At 38.2% G+C, this 20,390-nt stretch overlaps 11 protein-coding genes across 11 annotated transcripts; 7 read left to right on the plus strand and 4 right to left on the minus strand.

Moving 5' to 3' along the window:
• Positions 1-348: 348 nt before the first annotated feature.
• L201_007273 (uncharacterized protein) lies at positions 349-4,090 on the plus strand (the record flags this gene model as incomplete). The annotated part of the gene is made up of 10 exons (XM_066222984.1): positions 349-2,121; positions 2,176-2,377; positions 2,461-2,641; positions 2,748-2,914; positions 3,004-3,125; positions 3,188-3,293; positions 3,373-3,535; positions 3,611-3,712; positions 3,865-3,978; positions 4,057-4,090. 10 exons carry the CDS (start codon positions 349-351, stop codon positions 4,088-4,090), a joined length of 2,964 nt encoding a protein of 987 aa, XP_066079081.1.
• A 1,364-nt stretch (positions 4,091-5,454) lies between these two features.
• L201_007274 (ribulose-phosphate 3-epimerase) lies at positions 5,455-6,674 on the minus strand (the record flags this gene model as incomplete). Its single annotated transcript, XM_066222985.1, has 5 exons — positions 5,455-5,567; positions 5,748-6,023; positions 6,186-6,368; positions 6,493-6,562; positions 6,639-6,674. 5 exons carry the CDS (start codon positions 6,672-6,674, stop codon positions 5,455-5,457), a joined length of 678 nt encoding a protein of 225 aa, XP_066079082.1.
• Positions 6,675-7,094: 420 nt separating this feature from the next.
• L201_007275 (pre-mRNA-splicing ATP-dependent RNA helicase PRP28) lies at positions 7,095-9,593 on the plus strand (the record flags this gene model as incomplete). The annotated part of the gene is made up of 5 exons (XM_066222986.1): positions 7,095-7,163; positions 7,263-7,455; positions 7,513-8,325; positions 8,400-9,508; positions 9,570-9,593. The coding sequence occupies 5 exons, from the start codon at positions 7,095-7,097 to the stop codon at positions 9,591-9,593; spliced, it is 2,208 nt and encodes a 735-aa protein (XP_066079083.1).
• Positions 9,594-10,261: 668 nt separating this feature from the next.
• L201_007276 (uncharacterized protein) lies at positions 10,262-11,456 on the plus strand (the record flags this gene model as incomplete). The annotated part of the gene is made up of 3 exons (XM_066222987.1): positions 10,262-10,891; positions 10,947-11,257; positions 11,369-11,456. The coding sequence occupies 3 exons, from the start codon at positions 10,262-10,264 to the stop codon at positions 11,454-11,456; spliced, it is 1,029 nt and encodes a 342-aa protein (XP_066079084.1).
• A 334-nt stretch (positions 11,457-11,790) lies between these two features.
• Positions 11,791-12,905, plus strand: L201_007277 (uncharacterized protein; the record flags this gene model as incomplete). The annotated part of the gene is made up of 4 exons (XM_066222988.1): positions 11,791-11,990; positions 12,206-12,497; positions 12,572-12,770; positions 12,874-12,905. 4 exons carry the CDS (start codon positions 11,791-11,793, stop codon positions 12,903-12,905), a joined length of 723 nt encoding a protein of 240 aa, XP_066079085.1.
• Positions 12,906-13,270: 365 nt separating this feature from the next.
• L201_007278 (uncharacterized protein) lies at positions 13,271-13,974 on the plus strand (the record flags this gene model as incomplete). Its single annotated transcript, XM_066222989.1, has 2 exons — positions 13,271-13,632; positions 13,746-13,974. 2 exons carry the CDS (start codon positions 13,271-13,273, stop codon positions 13,972-13,974), a joined length of 591 nt encoding a protein of 196 aa, XP_066079086.1.
• Positions 13,975-14,069: 95 nt separating this feature from the next.
• Positions 14,070-14,402, plus strand: L201_007279 (uncharacterized protein; the record flags this gene model as incomplete). The annotated part of the gene is made up of 2 exons (XM_066222990.1): positions 14,070-14,123; positions 14,223-14,402. The coding sequence occupies 2 exons, from the start codon at positions 14,070-14,072 to the stop codon at positions 14,400-14,402; spliced, it is 234 nt and encodes a 77-aa protein (XP_066079087.1).
• An 813-nt stretch (positions 14,403-15,215) lies between these two features.
• L201_007280 (cytochrome c) lies at positions 15,216-16,177 on the minus strand (the record flags this gene model as incomplete). The annotated part of the gene is made up of 6 exons (XM_066222991.1): positions 15,216-15,344; positions 15,490-15,518; positions 15,602-15,668; positions 15,786-15,833; positions 15,905-15,936; positions 16,153-16,177. 6 exons carry the CDS (start codon positions 16,175-16,177, stop codon positions 15,216-15,218), a joined length of 330 nt encoding a protein of 109 aa, XP_066079088.1.
• Positions 16,178-16,725: 548 nt separating this feature from the next.
• On the plus strand, positions 16,726-17,394 carry L201_007281 (uncharacterized protein; the record flags this gene model as incomplete). The annotated part of the gene is made up of 5 exons (XM_066222992.1): positions 16,726-16,728; positions 16,795-16,803; positions 16,879-16,918; positions 17,138-17,286; positions 17,353-17,394. The coding sequence occupies 5 exons, from the start codon at positions 16,726-16,728 to the stop codon at positions 17,392-17,394; spliced, it is 243 nt and encodes an 80-aa protein (XP_066079089.1).
• A 637-nt stretch (positions 17,395-18,031) lies between these two features.
• On the minus strand, positions 18,032-18,645 carry L201_007282 (uncharacterized protein; the record flags this gene model as incomplete). Its single annotated transcript, XM_066222993.1, has 2 exons — positions 18,032-18,380; positions 18,449-18,645. 2 exons carry the CDS (start codon positions 18,643-18,645, stop codon positions 18,032-18,034), a joined length of 546 nt encoding a protein of 181 aa, XP_066079090.1.
• A 509-nt stretch (positions 18,646-19,154) lies between these two features.
• On the minus strand, positions 19,155-20,182 carry L201_007283 (uncharacterized protein; the record flags this gene model as incomplete). Its single annotated transcript, XM_066222994.1, has 4 exons — positions 19,155-19,168; positions 19,239-19,482; positions 19,566-19,929; positions 20,001-20,182. The coding sequence occupies 4 exons, from the start codon at positions 20,180-20,182 to the stop codon at positions 19,155-19,157; spliced, it is 804 nt and encodes a 267-aa protein (XP_066079091.1).
• Between the last annotated feature and the right edge of the window lie 208 nt (positions 20,183-20,390).

Below are 20,390 nucleotides of genomic sequence, written 5' to 3' on the forward strand. Positions count from 1 at the left end.
CATTTCCTTTTCTTTTGCAATCTTTTGAGCAGAACACAATAGTGATATTTTTCATATACAGCAGAATAAAAAGCGAAAAGGAAAGCCCAACAAAATCACTATTACCATACCATTAAACCCGCGTCAAAAGATCGTTATATATTATCACCGTAGAGGAACTACGTTATACACCACCACACAAAGTAACCCACCACCATAATTACCGTACCCCACTATTACTACCACCCACCACCCAAATATCGATTTCCATAATCGATATACATTGTTAAGATCTATCTCATCATAACGTCCTCAATTTCAATACCAACACATCCTTCTTCTTCCTTCTTATCACCTTCAATCGGTCTCATGAGCAGACATAATCAACAACACTTGTCTGCTTCTCCTAATTTATTATACCAAAATCAAAATCAAAATCAAGCTCAAAACCTATTAGAAAATAGTAACTTTCAAAATACTACTGTGCTAGATCATAGCTATAACATTATTGATCAACCACGTTCATCAAACATTCTATCACCACCTATTATACCTCCTATACCAATTAGAAGAGAGTCATATAGTAGTAGTAGTAATAATCAAGATTATCATCACGGAAATCAATTACCTTCAATATTACCTATAATACCACCTACTAGAGCACCTTCTTTATTTCAGCCTCCTCCACCAAGAGAAGATACAGGTTATAGATTAGAGAGTAAAGGTAGAATACCTGCTATACGTATACCACCTGTACCTTATCAAAGAAGAGATAGTAATCAATCTTTAACTGGTGAAGGATCATCCACATTCTATGATCAACAACCTTTATTACCACCTATAAATTCCTCCTCTTCATCATCTACTACAAGTAATTTGGGATTAACCTCGGATTATCACAGTAGTAATCACAATAGGCATAGATTATCAATTGGACAACTAAGTCCATCTTCAAATCCTCATTCTCAATCAAGATCACCTTACGGTTCAAGTCAATTCTATAATCTCGCTTTAGCTTCAGCTTCACAATCGCAACCTGGATCATCAGGATCAAGAAGTTATTCTATCGAAAGAGGTTTACGTTCACCACATCCACCTTTAACGGCTGGATTACATCAACATCCACAACAAAATTATCTTTGGCCTCTTCATAGTCATAACACATTACCTTTACCTTCCTTACATTCTTCACCACATACTCATTCCTACACTCATTCCCACTCGCATTCCTTATCACATTCAAAATCACCTCAACCTCAATCTCAAACGCATCATCGTGATTCTATCGGAAGCTCCGGCCGACCTTACTACACTACTACAAATACAAACGATTTACTACCTAGTATACCTGGTCCATCAACTTCTACCTCTTCGCAAATACATCATCGTGAATCACCTTACTTGAACTGCGATTCTTCTGTTTCCACATCATATCTACCATCCATAAATCCTCATCCTCCCGCACACACACAGCCGCATACATACTCTCATCTACATTCACATTCGCACTCTATAGCCGGATTTACTAGACCACAGTCACCTGTACATATTCCGCCTCCATTAAGGTTCAAATATTCTATTTCACCACCAAAATATCTATCGCAAGAAGATAACCAACATCAACAATACATTGATAACAACATGCCGCCCAGAAAGAAAGCTACAGGTGATACATCCCTAGTTGGGGGATCATCAACACCTAGGACAATGTCTTCCGCGACTAATGTCACAGGTGGTGGAGGATCAGTTACGAGAAGTGGAAGAAAAAGTGCCAATGGAAAAGGATGGACAATGGAACATACATATGATTCTATTGGACAAAAAAAAGAAATTATTGTTATTGATGATTCACAAAGTCCAATGACACACAGTCATAACAGTTCACAGCAATCGTTCCACCAACAACAGCAACCTCTACTAAATCCTTTAAGAAAAAGAACAAGAGCTCAAGTCGCCGCTGAACAAGCTCAAGCACAAGCTTTGAGTCAATCACAAAATAGTATATATAATCATGGTACTGTTAATGGCCATGGGCATGGCAGTTCCACAACCAGTTTAAATTCTTCACAAACTAAGAAAAGGAAAGTTGATGAAAATAGTGAACATGGAAGTGCTAAAAAGACTAAAGGGAAATTGGCTAGTGTAAGTCACCTTGAATTTGCCAGATAAGCTTCATGTTGACCTTTCACTCTACAGACCGCAACTTCAGCTTCTGTACAAGCTATTGGGACATCGTATGCTTCACAGCAGTATATGGCACAACCGAAAACCACTCAGCAATATCAAAAAGCACAACCTTCAGCTACTTTGCAGTCCGCGCAAACATCCACACAACCACCATGGGATGATGCAGAAGGTCATTATATAGTTAAACCGGATGATGTGATCGGTGGTCGTTGTGAGTTACTAGTTTCTACCCCTTGGATTTGTTCCGTAGACCTATAATGAGAGCTAAAATTGCGAAATATTGTTCACCTATAGATAAAATCGTTCGTCTACTAGGACAAGGAACATTTGGTAAAGTGGTCGAAGCAAGGCATATTGAAACACGTAAAAAAGTAGCTATAAAGGTTATTAGAGCAGTACAAAAATATCGAGATGCAAGTAAAATTGAAATTAGGGTATTGGAAACGTTAAAGAAGCACGATTCAAGGAACGATAAGTGAGTGACATATCATGAGTTCATCACAGGTTTTGCTATATTACATATGAGAGACCAACTCGCGAAGAAAAGGTTTGATGGCTAATTTTGCGGTAAATGTTTGCAGTAAATGTATACACCTTGACGAATATTTCGATTTCCGAAATCACCCATGTTTAGTTTCCGAATTATATGGAATGAGTGTTTTTGATTTCTTAAAACAAAATGGATTCCAACCTTTCCCCGAAAAACACATACAGGATTTCGCAAGAAGTTTGCTACGAAGTGTGGCTTGTGAGTCTCTTTCGTTTTCGCCTTCACATATGCTATTGGAATACTTCAATTGAGCTTGGTCAGCAACTGATTCATTGTTATTTTTGTAGTCCTGCATAATCTCAAATTGGTGCATACCGATTTAAAGCCAGAAAATATTCTTCTTTGTTCAAATGAATCTAGATTACAAGGTCCAAGGACGAAAGGTGCAAAGTCCAAGTCAATCTTACGAGTGAGTTAGCGAGATTGGAACATTACATAAAAGCGATAAACGCTAAATTGAAACCTAACTAGAATACCGAAATACGGTTGATCGATTTCGGATCTGCAACATTTGAAACTGAATATCATAGTTCAGTAGTCAGTACAAGGCATTATCGTGCACCTGAAATCATACTAGGTCAGTAATCTCAGCTTATCCAATTGTGGTCGTTGCGAAAACCGCAAACATGTAGCTGATTCTCGAAATGCGATTTCAGGTCTACCATGGTCATACCCATGTGATATGTTTTCGATAGGATGTATCTTAGTTGAGTTCTACACTGGAGATGCTCTTTTCCAGACTCATGATAACTTAGAACATCTCGCAATGATGGAAGTGGTCATGGGTAAATTCAGTGCCAGGATGATAGAGAAAGGGAGGTAAGTTATCAAAACATATCTTCTACAAGAGAATAGAACGAAATGGTCTGATCAAGTCGCCTATCACATTTTTAGATACAAGAAACCTGAATTCTTCCGAGGCAGTAAAATAGATTTCCCAAATGCTACCGTGTCGAAAGCCAGTAAGAAGTATGTCAAAGGTATGAGAAACTTGAAGTAAGTCCACAAATCTTTACCCTTCGTATCGAAATTTCCTTTCGCATCAAGATTTCATGACATTCACCCTTGTCTGCTCCGAAATGCGAACATGCTGTGAAATTAGCGAAACATCAGGAAATCAAGGCTGAGAATTATTCCATTTTCTGCAGGGACATAATAGCTCCTACAACAAAGCATCAAAACCTTTTTTTGGACCTCTGCGTGAGATTATTGGAACACGATCCCGATGTTAGAATAAAAGTGCAAGATGCTTTACGGCATCCGTGAGTCTACTTCTTGAATGAATTCTGGCTTCAGATGCATGATAAAAGGTTTCTCAGCTAATTGAAAGGTATTTATAGATATTTGACTGAACCTATCCCAGAACCAGCATGAGCTGTGAGCTTTAAACTACGAATATTTGCAATGTGAGTGAGATTTATATTCATTGTTTACCGATGATACGATATATACTGATGGAAATATTCATGATATCCGATAGAAACAAGAATCTGCATATTTTCATCATTAATCCTATATATTTATGTCAGACCCGCTATCAATTCCTTCTTCAAATTCTTGCGATATTATTCTTGCCCAACATTCATTTCGATTCGCTCTGAAGCTGATTATTAGATAATTATGTTTCCTGTCTTCACGTTATCAATCATGTTCTTCCGTTTATTTTTGGCGTTCTTAGAGAGTTATTTCGCATTATTCAACAGAATGATTGATTATTCACAGATGATGTATCAATATATAAGATTCATACCTTCACATACAGAAGCAACATTTTCAGTGTCATGGTTACAAATTCTGCGTGATGACACATAATATCTGATAAATGTTAATCTTTCTCAGATGTGGAAATGGATTCTGGCTTCTTATTAATGTCTTTCATTACGCCGAACCTTGTTGAAAGTTGATTTCAGATGCTTGTTTTTTTTGGTCCAAGAATTCACTTGTAAGTAAAGCAAGTAAGAAACTGACAGTGAAATGAACAGAAATATCAGAAATTAAGCAAGTTCACATATTGTATAAACAAAATTACTCTTGAATTAAAAAGGATTTGGAGTTATATTAGCGAGAAATTCATTGCTTGGAGCTAATCACCATTAGACTTTATTTTCGGAAATATGCTAATTCGAACAATCCAGAAATTGAAGAATTAAAGACTAAAAATATTGAGAAAGAAGTCTATATTTGAGTATTAGCGAATAAAAACCTAGTGGTTAATGATCAATTGCGAAATGTCTTCATCATTTACTTTACCTTGTTTGAGGGATGATGCTAAGTGATTCAGTACGTCGAATATCGATAATAGAGAAACCCATCATTCTCAAACATGTTCCATGACCCATACGTCCGCAAAATCTTAGTCTCAGATGATCGAAATAAGCAGATTTATATATTCTATATCTATAATTGACAGAACTGATTGATTAGCCAGTCAGTATTAGGATGAGCTCTCATTATACTAATGTGATTTTGGGCCTCAATATATGTCATTTCCCTTTCGACAGGATACATTGAACGAAGCATTCTATACAAGTATTCTGTGTTTTGTATTTTGGAAATGATCAATCTCATCCCTCCCAATTCCCATCGCCCCTACCGAGTATGGTAATTTTCGAATTTGATTTCTCTTAAAGAAGAAAAGTCCTGCTCCGGGACCTATTCCTATCGTTCTTTGTACCTTCCCCTGGTCAGCGTCTCTTCATGCTTTGAATGGTTTTTTGCTTATCTCTCCATTCCGATATTTAATGCTTGTTTTCAGCAAGGGTTTGATTAACTGAATCTCTAATTTCTGTGATTGTTTTCTTTGGATCTTCGGCACCGAAAATAGCTGTTCCTGCTACTAAAACATTTGAACCTGAATTATAAAGTTGCAAGACAATAATCAGTGTCTGTTAAACGTTGACTTCTAATAGAACCATAAGCAGTTCTATCTAAGAAAGATGAAACTCATTCAAGAGTAGAGACTATCCTATATCACTATTCCTCCCCTTACCATTACTAAGGATTGAATATCTATTGAAAGGATCTAACTCACCTGCTTTAGCACATTGACAAGCATTACCTTTACCTACACCTCCATCAACTTGGATATTTTTACCTGGGAATCTTTTTCTTAAATCTTCAACTTTCGGTAAACATTCTGGCATAAATTTTTGACCTCCATATCCAGGTTTAACAGTCATAACTAATAACATATCAACTAAGTTACCGAGTTCCTCAGTTATTACATCTGATGAAGTTTCGGGTGATATAGCTAATCCTACTTTCATGTTGTGTTCTCGGATGGTTTTGATCACCTCTTTGTGGTCGGCTATTGAAAGTGATATGAACCAACGTCGTCGAATTTATGGAAATGGCAATGGAAGTATATTGAGATTATCAATAGAGGTTATCGAATAAGGAATGAACATAAAAATTGTGATGGTATTTATCAGTCACAGTCTACACATTCGATATGTATTGGTGAACTCACAAACAGCTTCATAATGGAATGTATAACTCTTTCCACCAGCTTTAGCAACTTCAGGTACCCATTTAGCTGGATCAGAAACCATCATATGACAATCCATAAATATTTCAGGTACATTTTTATGTACCCATGTTAAGATGGGTGGACCCATTGTTATATTTGGTACGAAATGACCGTCCATTACGTCTATTTGGAACATCATATATTAGCTGTTTTGCTCATTGGTGTCAAATAAAACAGAACGCGCGGCTTGTGCAGCTGACAAGTAGGATGCCCAAGAGGGGTAGGCAGAAAAGGATTGCCAACTTACCCATGTGTAACCAATCACAACCATTATCAATCATACGTTGACATTCACTAGATAATTTGGAAAGGTCACTCTGTCACGGGAAAATACACTATGAGCTTTAATTCATCCCTTCGCACCTATTGAACAGAACGATTAAAGAAGCTCACAGCGAGAACCGAGGGAGAGATGATACACTCTGACATATTGAGAAGTTATTGTTAATATTTGAGTGGTTGAAGTGATAAGCTGTATGTTTGGGAGAAGAAGAAGTGAATTAAACAAAACCTCCCATGTTATCTTTTTACTTTTTGTTACCTTCGTAATCATCATCACCGTCATCATTTCTTACAACTGTATCAGCTCGGACCGGATCAAGGCACAACATGGGAAGCACGTGGGATATAGGAACGTTCTCATGGTAATTTCTGTTTATGGTAATTTATCCCAGCTCTATTATCCACGCGAATGCCATCATTTATCATCTGTTATTGCCACCCAATTCTTGAATCTCTTTAACAATTAACGATATAGGGCAGCATCTTCATTTATTTATATATACCAATAGCGATCTAGGATTATAGCATTTAGCTGTAAGTAGGATCTATCTTCTACCAGACACCAAAATGGCAGGTCCACTATCTGTAGATGAGATTTTAGCCAAACAAAAAGCAGAGAAGGAGGCTGCTTCAAAGGTAAGTTCTAAATCCCCTTTTGTGGATGTATACCTTAAAAGACATGTACTTCTTATCATCTGATATAAATCGCTAACGTCGTTTCTTACATTGATATAGCCCAAATTCTTATCGAAAGCTGACCGAGCTAAACTCGCTTTAGAAAAAAGGCAAGCGGAAGTACAATCTCAGCAAGGAAAGGAGGAAGCTGAACGTCAACAACGAATAGAATTTGAACGTGCTGCTGAAGAAGAAAGGCGGAAAGCTGATGCAGCTAGATATGGAGCGCAGAATGGTGATGGAAGAGGATCATGTAAGCTATAGCTTCTTCGTCACTGAATAGGACAGTAAGCTAACTTTACTCCTATAGACGATCGTTATGGACGACAGGACTACGGAAGACTAGACTCAAGGTATAACAATAACGGAAATGCAAGATCAAATGTACCTACAGGACCTAGAGGGAATGCTCCACCATCTGGACCTAGAGGTATGAGGGATTCGCCTGCTTTACCTTATAACGGTAATGGATATAGTAACGGAAATGGAACACCTTTAACACCTGGAAAAGCTGGATCATCATCTACACCAGGACCAAATTCACCTGGTGATGTAGCGTTACCTACTGATACAGAATTAATTGCATTAAAAGCAAGATATTTAGGTCAAAAGACAGATCAAAAGAAACCTAGGTTAAGAAAACAGAATGATAAAAAAGTGGTATTTGATTGGAATGAGAATGATGATACGACCATAAATGAACGTGATTCATGGAGTACAGATGTTAAATCAAAAGGACCTGGTGGAGCGATGTTTGGTGGTAGATTAGCAGGATTTGATGAAGGTGGCAAAAGAAGAGGTCAACAGGAATTCAAAGATAATCACGCTGATGCATTAGAAAGACGTAGAGCAGGTAAAGGTTCAAACGATGATAGACATTGGTCAGAAAAACCTTTGGAAGAAATGAAAGATCGTGATTGGCGTATTTTCAGAGAAGATTTCGCTATTGCCGCAAGAGGTGGTAATATCCCTGTACCGTTACGTTCATGGAGAGAATCAAATATACCTTATAATATTTTGGATGTCATAGAAGAAATAGGTTATAAAGAACCTTCACCAATTCAAAGACAAGCTATTCCAATCGGTATGCAAAATAGAGATTTAATTGGTATTGCTAAAACCGGTAAGTATCAAGTGCCTGGCAGACATCCTCACAATTTTGCGAATGACTTATGCTTATGATAACACCCTTTGTAGGTTCCGGTAAAACCGCTGCTTTCGTTATTCCTATGCTGGATTATATAGGTCATCTTCCGCCGTTTGATGACGAAAATCGACATAAAGGTCCATATGCCTTGATCATGGCTCCTACTCGAGAGCTGGCCCAACAAATCGAACAGGAAGCGCTTAGATTTGCCAAACCAATGGGTTACAATTGTGTATCGATTGTTGGTGGTAGATCAGTGGAGGAACAACAATTCAATCTACGAAATGGTGCCGAAATCATTATTGCCACACCTGGTCGTTTGAAGGACATGATTGATAAATCAATGTTGGTCATGTCTCAATGTCGATACGTGGTCATGGATGAAGCCGATAGAATGGTTGATTTAGGTTTCGAGTTAGATTTGAACTTTATCTTAGATGCTATGCCTGCAACTTTCGTCAAGCCTGATGATGCTGAAATCAACAATGCGTTGAAGACTGGAGAATGGCAAGGTTGGAGAGTTACAACACTTTTCTCCGCTACTATGCCTGCGGCGGTCGAAAGATTGACTAGAAAGTACTTGAGGAAACCTGCAACTGTCACAATTGGTAATGCTGGTGAAGCAGTAGATACTGTAGAACAGAGAGTTGAATTTATACATGGAGGTGAGGATAAGCGAAAAGCAAGATTGATCGAAATTTTAAGAACTATTGGATTACCACCACCTATAATTGTTTTTGTTAACCAAAAGAAAACAGCAGATATGGTTGTCAGATATGTTCAACAAGCTGGATTATCTGGTACTACATTACATTCAGGTAAAACTCAAGAACAAAGAGAATCATCGTTACAAGCATTAAGAGATGGAAATGTTTCTGTTTTAGTCGCAACTGACTTAGCAGGTAGAGGTATTGATGTACCCGATGTCTCTTTAGTCATAAATTGGCAAATGTCAGGAACAATTGAACAATATGTACACAGAATCGGTAGAACAGGTAGAGCAGGTAAAAATGGTTTAGCAATTACTTTTATTTCAAATGATGATGATGAAGTAATGTATGATCTGAGAGTAGAAGTTGAAAAATCAAAAATGTCGAAAATGAATCCTGAATTGGCAAGACATGAAGCTGCTAGAACAAAAGTTACAAGGGAAATGAAGGTAAGTCGGCGGGATGATTTTGTGAGATTTGTGGCTCACTTGAGTTGTTTTCATTTCACAGAGGAAACGAGATGATGATGAATAGGCCATTATGGCACTGAAGACACCGTTATTGATGTGCGGAAAAGGCTTTCTGGGGTTTTGTAAGAAAAGGCCAAGTTGGACCGGCATCGCAGATATGAGAGGATTTACGTGTGAATAAAAAAGACATCTCAGTTTTGTAACTCATCGGATCATGTCATATTTAACCCTCATGTCAAAACACATATTTATCTGCATGCATAAATTACTGTTACCTCTATACAGTAAGTTGTTCATGCACACAGATGATTCTATGAAGCGAACTCAAGAACTCCACCATATAAGCATAATAATTGATGCGGTGGTTTGTTCCTGTATATCACCATCCCGGTTATCCGGCTGTAATTTTCTTCGCTATCTCTGAAACGCGAACCTTTATCACGAAATTGCGATTTTTATTGTTCTTGCACTATCCATGGATCTGTGCATATCTGACCTCACTTAGTCATTCTTGTTACTCTCAAAATCACACTTCTCAACCTTTACTCGGACTGTTCTTTACAGCTTACTACCCTTTCGCGAAAACGAATTCGACAGATATTGCCAAAATACATCAACGTCTGAATCAAGTTGGAGTAGCATAGAACCGGTAGGGTATCCCAAAGTCAACTCAAGAGAGATCATTAAGCTTCCTGAGACTTATTCAGCGTGTAGAAGCGGGATGACCATATAATGCCTGACTCATTAGAAACTGCAGCATTGAATGGATCATTATTTTCATTCGATGATTCACCTCCATCACCTATAAGATCAATTTCATCTGATACACCTTTAAATACAGATGATGAATTAGGTTCAGATTTGGAATCAGATAACAACCAGGATAATAACAATAAAATAGGTAAAAGAGGTGATATATCAGGTAAAGGAGTTCCACCAATATCATCAAATCAAAATATTAATGTTGAACATGATGGACCACAAACTGGACCAAAAGGTGTAATAGAAGATCGTAAAGCACATAATTCATTTCAAAAACAAAAAAGAGAAAAAGAATTAAATGATACGATTATAGAACAAAATAGAAAAGCTATCATAGGTTTGACTATACATGAAGAAGATTTATTACGGAAACAAGAACAAGAACAGGATGAGTTAGAAGAATGGCGTAAAAAGAGAAAAGATCAATTAATCAGAAATCAATATAATCACAACAATGAAGATGAGGATGATGAGGACCAATATAAATACGAAGATAGAAGACAGAGTATAAAAAGAGGTGGATTAAGAGAGATCGGAAAAGAAAACTTTATCGAAGCTGTCGAAAGACCTGGTTGGGTTGTAGTATTGATATATGAACCTGTAAGTTACAATTACACAGCACCCAAACGGGTTCAATACTAACAACGCTGCTCAGGATATACCGCGGTGTACATCATTAATTGCATCTTTACTGCACTTATCCCTCAATCTACCTTCATCTTCAAATCTACCAATACCTATAACACTGTTCAAAGCAAGAGCGACATCTTTACAATTTTCACTCCTACCGCCTAGTTCTTCAAATGCAAATTCGCATACAAAATATGAAGATGAAGAACCATTAGGTAAACCGGATTCAGATGTATTACCCACCATGCTGTTGTATAAAGGTGGTGATTTAGAAAAGACTTGGATAAGGGTTGATTGGGAAGTTGATGAGAGTGGTGTGGAAGGGTTACTGAAGAAGTGAGTGAGGATTTCAATCTAGCATCCCTTCATCCGTCTTTGTCTACTTCCCAGCGATACTGTTTCCATTACAAGACCGCAAGCTGATGAATGCAAAATTATACACTCTAGGGAGGGTATCCTACCCTCAAATACCAAAACTAGTCTAAATAGAAGAAACCTTATAGATGATGATAATGACAATAACGATGATGATTAATATCTCTTAGATATCCTTATAATACGATTCCTGCTCTCAGCCCATACTTGCATATCTCGTATATCTATGCATGTTGTTCAGTGTTCACTTGATGTATATTTCCGCAAATGACCATCTATGCTATGACTTCAGGAGATGGTGAAACAAAGTGTTGATAATCATGTAACTTATTTTAACAGACCTTCTCGACGCGGTAGGATATTCTTGAGTGCCTGATTTCAACGCGTTCACCGAGAACATGAAGTAACTATAATTTGCTTGATTATCTTCCTCTTGGTTCTTAGCATGTATCACTCAACCACCTTCTGAATAACTTGGCCTCACAATCCATAAAATGTCTCGAAGACACCGAGATAGCTCTTGCGACTCTGAAGATTCGTCTGGCTCGAAACGACCTCGACTAAATCCTGATGAAGATGAAGGGGTGTTCAATCTGAACGATAAATATTCACAACCAAAAGATACTGACGTTGTCATTTATTCTTGTGATATGTTACCTTTCTATGTACATTCCTACATCCTTAAATCTACTTCGTGAGTCATAGAATTACGACGACCTATCCCAGTATAGTCGAAAGCTATCTCGCATATTGTGTGTATCAGCTAATTATCACAATTATTTTCATCTGTTTCATTCCTGTATTTCGAGATATTTTAGCGCTCAACCAACCTGCAAATCACCAGTCAGAGTCTGATCAGATAAAGTTAGAATTATCGGACGTCGAAATTGAAAGGTCTATGATACTTAGAATGTACTTCGATATAGCATATGGGGAACCTTTAAAGGAACCGAAGCTAAAATCTATAGCTGAAATTCAAGATCTGATAGATTTGATTGGTTTCTTGCAAAAATACGACATGAATGGATTAATAGAACAATTGAAAATATCTTTACAATCCATGTGCTTTTCAGGTATAACTTCTACATTGGCCATCTTCGTAGCAGGATCAATATTAGATTGTGTTAAAACTTGCTCATACGCAATAAGAAGCTCGTATAATCGGATGTGGGATACTCAGAATATGCATGGTGTTCATAGAGTGAGTGAGTAAAAGCTTTTACGTAGTATGATGTTAACTCATGATGGTTTCGTTCTTCTGTTTCTCGCGTATAGCGCTCTTTAGTCAATTCAGTCAATGGAAAGAAACCTGTATTGGATATTTTAGAAGCTCTAGATTGGCATTATACAAGGATATCGCCGATATATGCATGTGCTCTACTGAGAACTACTAAAGATTTTGACTTTGAAAACGAGGATTCGGTTTACAGAGGATTAGCAGCGGACAGATTCCGAGAGATAATGAAACTTTATAGTAAGTTAGAATCATGCATGCTGTTGAGGTAGATATACGTACTGATCCAGAAACTACATACTATCTTCAGAAGAACAAGGGCTATGATGTACTTTTCATTTAGATCCAGTTTCGAACTGTAATTCTAAAGTATAATGAATCAGCTTATACCACTTCCTTCCATCTGCACTATCTCCGTAATCTAGCAAGATCTAGTATTGCCGATCTATCAGCTCGAACAATCATGATAAGGATAAGCTATAAGATAACATTTGTCCTGTAATGTTTCAGCTGTACAAACATCATGTTGTCAGTGGCGTATTACAGTATATTTTCGTGTGAAGCCATACGTAGACGCACGACGAGGTGGATGTTGGAAAAGAAATAGAATGTGAAAAGACAATGCATAAATATAATCAAATTCTTCTATGAGGTGAAAAACTTCTTTCCCGGTATGCATGTTGTATTTTCATTTTCAGAACCCCCTTAGCATATCGATCCTTGTAAAATTGATTTGTAAAATGGGTAACAAAATATCTAAATCCAGAACAAACAAAGAAGGTGATCCCGAATCACTCTCAGAAAAATTCAGAGAAGCTTTCTCACACCATATCAAGGTAAAAAACGATAAAGATGTACTACCACCTCCGCCATACCATGAAGAGCAAGTCGCAAAACCAGCAGCTACAGAAGAAGTAGCAGGGAATAACAACAGTACAACCAATGATGCTGTAGATGCGACTACAGGAAACACAGCTAAAGAAGAAAACAAGGAAAAGCATGAATGTCCTAGATATTCAGTCTGTACTGGTGGCAACGTTACATTACATTGTAGTGATGACAAAACAGTCATCATTACCGGTAGTGGACTATACTGCATCAAGTAAATATGTGACATCATTTCCAGACATCTTCATATTAGATGTAATATTGATAGCATTCGATGTTATTGACACTGATATCTATGAATGTTCCATCTGTTATCTTCTCGTTTAGTGGCCGTTTCTATGGTCTGCTTACATTTTGGTCAGATGAAAAAGCAGTCAAAGACATTTATCTTATAGATAAAGTATATGAAACGTCTGCAATCATTACTCGAATGAAATTTTTAGTTGAAGGTAAATCTTTGGACCCACCTGATTCATATGATGATCCCGTTGAAGAACATAAAGTCATCCAAGGTTTGATCCATCTATTCACCGAATGGAATGCTAAAGACCAATGAGTATTTTGAAATTGAATATTTATGATTGGGTATGGAATGGTTCAATTGATCCTTTAGTTGTTATGCAATTTGCCACCACTCTGCAAGATCATGAAATGGTTTCAGCTTGTATCAAGAGTAAGAAGGCTAGAGAATATACCGATAAAAAGGTGAGTATCGTTCGGTATGTTCAGTAACGAAAATGTGAAAAACATGTTATGTTTCGTAGTTTCCCTAACCCCTACGTGAAGCTGACCGACATCCTATAGAATGCTAGAATTGGTGGCATGCACTCAAACGTCAACTCTATTATTGATCAATGGAAGTCAGTTCTACCTGACAAGTGGCAAAAAGCATTACAAAAAGGTATGAATGAGAGTGTTGAATTGCACAACCAAGATTATCGATGGGTCCACGTTGCTTCTGTTTTTGCTAAAGAACTTGCTTAATGAAATAATGAAAATCACAACTATTCTGTTCCGGTGAACGAACTTATGAAAATATGTACAAATCCGTAACTGAATGTGATGATTGATATGTTGTCTGCTGTTTATGTTGTATGCTGTTTATGTTGAATGAATAAGATGTTTACTTCGTTTAATTCCTGAGGTTTGTAACCCGCGCGATCTCGTCTAGAATGGTGAAGACAGTTCTTGTCGATCGCAGAGTTGCGTTTGCGAAAGACTTAACAGTAAGAGATACCTGTTTTTCGCACTTCTTGCATCCAATGGGTAACTGATCATGGGTCATCAATACTAATGATATTCTGATAGTTGAGTTTTGCTACAGTTCGGTTCGTTTGCCACCCTGTAGAGTCCGGACGCTACTCCTTGCTGACGTCCAATTTTCTGACTGGACGTGTCAGTATTTCGCTGCTAAATGTCAGTATATCACCATCACCAATGATATATGGAGAGAGGGGAATCAATATGCATGTATATTACAGAACTAGTCTAGCTTGCAAAGGCTATACCAAATTGTGAATGTTATGTGTATACATTCCTTTTCAAACCCCAGCTTCAACCTATATGTAGACCATTCCTACTATATGTATGTGTTCAGTATCTACAAAGATAGCTTATTTGGTGCTACGAAATAAAGAAATCAAACGCGCGTCAGCGAATGTGGCACTCAGAAAGGTTGTATGGTGGACGGAGAAAGATTAAGGTCAAGATCGCTTTCATCGATGTTTTTTTGGGATTTCTCGACATCTTCACGTCGAAAATGGTCAAAATGATGATGAGAACGATGGAAACAACGGCTTACGCTTCTTCCAAATGAGCTACGAGGTCGTTCCTGTCTTTAGCCTTTTTCAAACCAGCGAAAGCCATCTTGGTTCCAGGGATGTATTTCTTTGGGTTTTCGAGGTATTCAAAAAGGGTTTGTCCGTTCTGATTAATTTTGCTTTTGTCAGCGTTCTCCAGACACCTAAGTACCGTATATTGAGTAGAATAGAAGCGTGGGAAAGTTACTTAGAATGACGCGGAAGTAAAATGATTGACAGGAACGAAGGAACGGGCGCAAATCGAAACTTACCCATTCTACACCTTTGTTGACGTTGGCAGCTATTTCAGTCATTTCATTAGCCTCTCTTTCAATTTCAACGCCTTCAAGAGTTTTATTTCTATGCAACAAAAGCCTCATTTACGAGTGTACGAATAGCCTTCAGCCTGCCCCGATTTCCTCCCGAAAATACCGTGTAGATTAGGGCCGACCTGAGCAAGAAAAGGCAATTCATCAGCACGAGCGAAAAATGGCGGGAAAAATCCGAAAAACGGTTGGAGTGTGACCGAAGAAAGGTGATGTCGATGAAGAGAGATGAAACTACGTACTTTGTGAGGACCACCGGCCTCAAGGGTGTGGCATTGAGCACATCGAGTCTATGATTGATAAAGTAAAAAAGATCAGCTAAGTATTTGAGATTGAGAGTGAAAGAAAGGTCTCAACTTACTTTGAAGATACCGGCACCTTTGGAAGCGTCACCTATGTAATGGAAGCCGTGTAATTAGTACCAGATTACGACCGAACATCATATCTGAGGGTTCTTTGTAGTTGTGCCACGCTTGGATTGCTATGTGATTTTGATACTGAGAAATCGATCGACACCGAAACCGATGAGAGGCAAGAGAAGGGAATTTGAAAGATGGCCACAAAATCGATTTGTCTCGATTTTCCAGAGACTAAACAGTATATACTCACCAGGAGTGTAAGAATCACCAGCCATTTTGATTGTCTATGTGTTGATTTGAGGTAGGTTGAGAAGGTTTTATCAGAATCGATGAATGGAAATGTAAGAAATGTGAGATGCGAGATGTAGATAAATTTCTGAAAATGTTTGGTGATGATTGATTGGCGTGATCTGTGTTTGGCGGTGATTTGTGGTGCGGTGTAGGGCGTATTTCGTATACAACGCTCATTATAGGTCAATCCAAATTATGACGGCTATTACTTGTATGGCAAATAATTTCTTTCCGACAACTTCCGATAGCCAATAATATTTTCTCTTTTTCAGTTTTATATGCATTTCGCCAAAACGGGCAAGCCTATCAAGGTCAAACTGTGCTTTTTCGCAAATTGGATCAACTTAGCGTACCTACTGCCACATTTCGCTTCTTTGCATTTAGGTGCGCCACAATCTTCTTACTTCATGCTGAAACATCCAAGACGTTACTTGCTGCCTTAGCTCATCTCGAGAATTAAGTGTTGTTGAAAATCATGTTGTCATAGTGCATATCTTCGATACATCATACATCTTCAAATAGCATAAATACAATGGTAAGTCAGTAGTTTCGCGAAATCACAACAAGTAGGGAGTATGCTTACTTGATCACTTCCACGCAGGGCGGCGGAGTAAGTTTGCGAAATGAATAATATGTTACGAAGTAAAGGTTGGATACTAATGGGATGTAACGATACTTGCTGTAGGCACACTACCCTTATCCAAAAGAAGTCTGGACACCTTCAGGTGAGTAGAAATATACATATTTTATATTATGCGAAAAAAGATCAGTCAACTAATTATGCGAAATACAAAAATTGTTTTTCTGCTTTTCATTAATTCGCTATAACCTGCTTCTACAACATTACAACTACATCACCTTCAACCTCAATCCACATCGGTCATTCGACTTATAACAATCATTATATTTCGCGAATAACTCAATTTCGGATATTCAACGAATAGGTGGTTGGTGGTCTAGACCATCAAACTGGGCAACGAACACTGCTATCTGTGTATTCGGTATTGGAATTGCTACATTAGGTGTATGGAGATTATCAGCAAGTAAAGAACAAAGGCATATCGCTCCTACAAGAGCTATACCCTCGCAACGAGTGAGTAATGGGTTCATCATATAAACGCGAATATCTGCAACTAATATGCGATCTCCGCGAAAACAGTGGTCACCACAAGCTAGAGAAATCGGTGTAAGGCAAGAATAGATTTTTCTCTTCAGAAGAAAATTGTAAATATACATATAACATTATCATGCAATCAGAGTAGAGTCATTGGCTTTGGCTTCTTGCGAAGGTTTCTCGTTTACATAGAGTTCACACAATAAAGGTTTCGTACAACTACAAAAAGGAGACGAAGGCGGCGCATGAGAAAGCTGACCATACCATGGGGACACGTCCACAAGAATTCGGTTATCAGAGCTGAAAAGGTTACTGGGAGGAGCGTGAAAGAATGTGGAAGATGGTGATTATCTGTGAGTTCCTAAATTTGAATCAGCAACAAGACCATATTTTCAGCTCGCGAGTCAACGAACTCACAGATCCAATTCTGAAAATACTCAGCAAGCGAACGGATGTCCGATTTCCACTGCTCTTTAGTCAACTCTTCAATTCTATTCTCATCCCAGATATTATTACCTTCTCTTTCGAAAAATTCCTCGCGTGCTCTTTGCAACGCTCTCTTATATCTTTCCGGAATAAGTTCAAGTATATGAAGCGGAGCAGCTGAAAGATCAAGAATATGTCGACCGGCTTGAGCGTCCTTGTCATCCTGACGCAATTGGAGAGCGTATCGTGTGCATCTATCAGTATTGGTGAGAAGATTTTGGCCATGATCTAACTCACTTCACGCCAGTATTGGCGCTCGGCTTTGATGATAGCGATAACAAACTTCTTGATCGTCCAGATTTGCCCCGAGTGTGAATATCCGAAGTTTATCAGCTTTATGAAAATTCCACTCCTTGAAGTTTAATCTTAGAACCTCATGTACTGTTCTGGCTTCATATTTTCGTACGAACTTTATCAAATCTACCATGACTGTATCTTCATATTTGCGATCATACATTGCGAGAGGTTTGCCGTAGATGATATCAAGGAAGGCGCGAACAATTTCGGATGTTTCGATCTTCTCATCTTTGAATCTAATGACCGGATCCTCCTTATCAATGGTTTTGATGATATCCCGGAATTTGTGCCTGCAACTATATTAACATCGTCTGTCTTTGGAAAACTGTCCCGCGATTCATGGATGTAAAGCACTTACGAAGACGCAATAAGAGCTCCGCTATGTACTTTGAATTCGACGAGATCTGATGTTGTCAGAGTGATGTCTGTACTTTCATCCTCTCCATCGTAAGTATCATCAAGAAGAGGGAAGTCAGATTCTGACAGTTCGTCATCAAGCGGCAACTCTCTTCTCGCCTTTTTTGCTTGACGCGAACTTTTAGGTGACTCTGACATTGTAATAACGATAGATGTGAAAGTAGGTATGACAGAAGGTTCAAATGTTTGATGAATAGCAGTCCAGCAGTTAAGAAAAGGGAAGGAAAGAGAAGGGAAAGGAAACAGGTTGTATGGAGGAGGAAGAGGAAGAGGAAGATATTAGTTAGAAAAGGGTTTTCCTTAGCCACAATGAACGTATGCTAACTGAACCAGCGATAAGCATTAATGACTTTTCCTCTTTTCAGTCCAATCAACCGGTATGGTAATCAAACGCACAGACCCCCTATTACTTGTTCGCGGTCGAATTCTCGTTGTACCTCATATCCTAAGAAAGCATTGAATTTTGATGCGTACATGACATATATCTTATACATAATTAAGTTGGATAAGATGATGATACAATGGCGATTGTATGATGCTAGAGGGAATTTAGTGTATTATACAGTGTATTGTAGAAGTGGTGTATCACGGGTAGCAAATATTGACGAAGCTGACTAGGAAGTAGGAAAAAGGTGAATAGGAATGAACTATGATTCTTCGGCTACATATAGATTAAACTGAATTAGATACATGGTTTACAACTTTTTGCGTACATGTATTGGACTACTCACCAAGTTTAATCATTAATCGCTGAAATTCTTTCGCAACCTTTTCTTTCGTTTCTGACCACTCCTCAACAGTTGAATTTGCATGCGCTTCCCAGACATTGCCATTTGCGTTGACCAGATACCCAGCCCGTTGTAAAGCCCATTTATATTGTTCTGGAATCCTGACTAAGGCTGTCAAAGAAGCAGCTGAAAGGTCAAGAACATGTCTTCCAGGCAAGTAGTCATTTCTCGAATGTCTAGAACCAGTCTGATGGGATCCAAATGCATATCAGCGCTGTTAAAACTCCGAACACAGTATATTATACTAAGCAAATAGCCGTAAGCACTCACTCCCGCTTTGTAAATCTTATCTCTTTTGCACATTATGGCAGCCATACAAACCTCCACAGAATCTAACTTGGACCCAGCTATAAACATCTCAAGATTATGGACAGACGAATTGTGCATCCATAATTGCAAAGCATATTTGAAGACCTCAAGAGGATAAGTCGTTTCATATTTTAGGAGTAATTCAATGATTTCATGAAGTTCGGTGTAGTCTGCGCGGTTTCTCGGAAACTTCATCACTCCCCTTGAATAGACCAAATCTAAGAATATCTTAAGCCTACTCGAGCTTTCCAATCTGTCATCTGATAACTCTATAGTAGGATGCTCAGCTTGAGTTCCAATGTCAATCATATTGCGGAAGGTGTTTCTAAGCGAGATTATCCATGATATAGTTTCAGTAATCTGTCAAACAGTATTTTGAAACACAGTCCTACTCACGAGCTTGCCATAAGTGCCCATTTATGTACCTTGAAATCCAATCCATCTGCAGATACCAAGGTGATATCTGCATCTTCTGCCTGATAGTCTCGGTTATCATCTGTGATCTCATCTGCCTTGTCCTTCTTGGCTTTCTTGCAGGGAGTCGATGAAGTTGATGAGTTCCGTTTGAGAGATGACATGATTTATCGTTTACGGTGATAAAGAGTAATAACTGATGATAGAGGAAGATATGCGTTGTAGGTCATTATATATGAGCGTCGTGATCATGTTGAGGTGTAGTAAAATCGATTAACATGAATTGGGTGAGTCAACATGTATTTGAGAAACTGGTGCACGGTTCTTCACACCGTACCAATATCGGGAGTTCTGACTAAGTATTGTTTAGCC

This window comes from Kwoniella dendrophila, chromosome 10, assembly GCF_036810415.1.
Source record: "Kwoniella dendrophila CBS 6074 chromosome 10, complete sequence".
Lineage (NCBI taxonomy): Eukaryota > Fungi > Basidiomycota > Tremellomycetes > Tremellales > Cryptococcaceae > Kwoniella > Kwoniella dendrophila.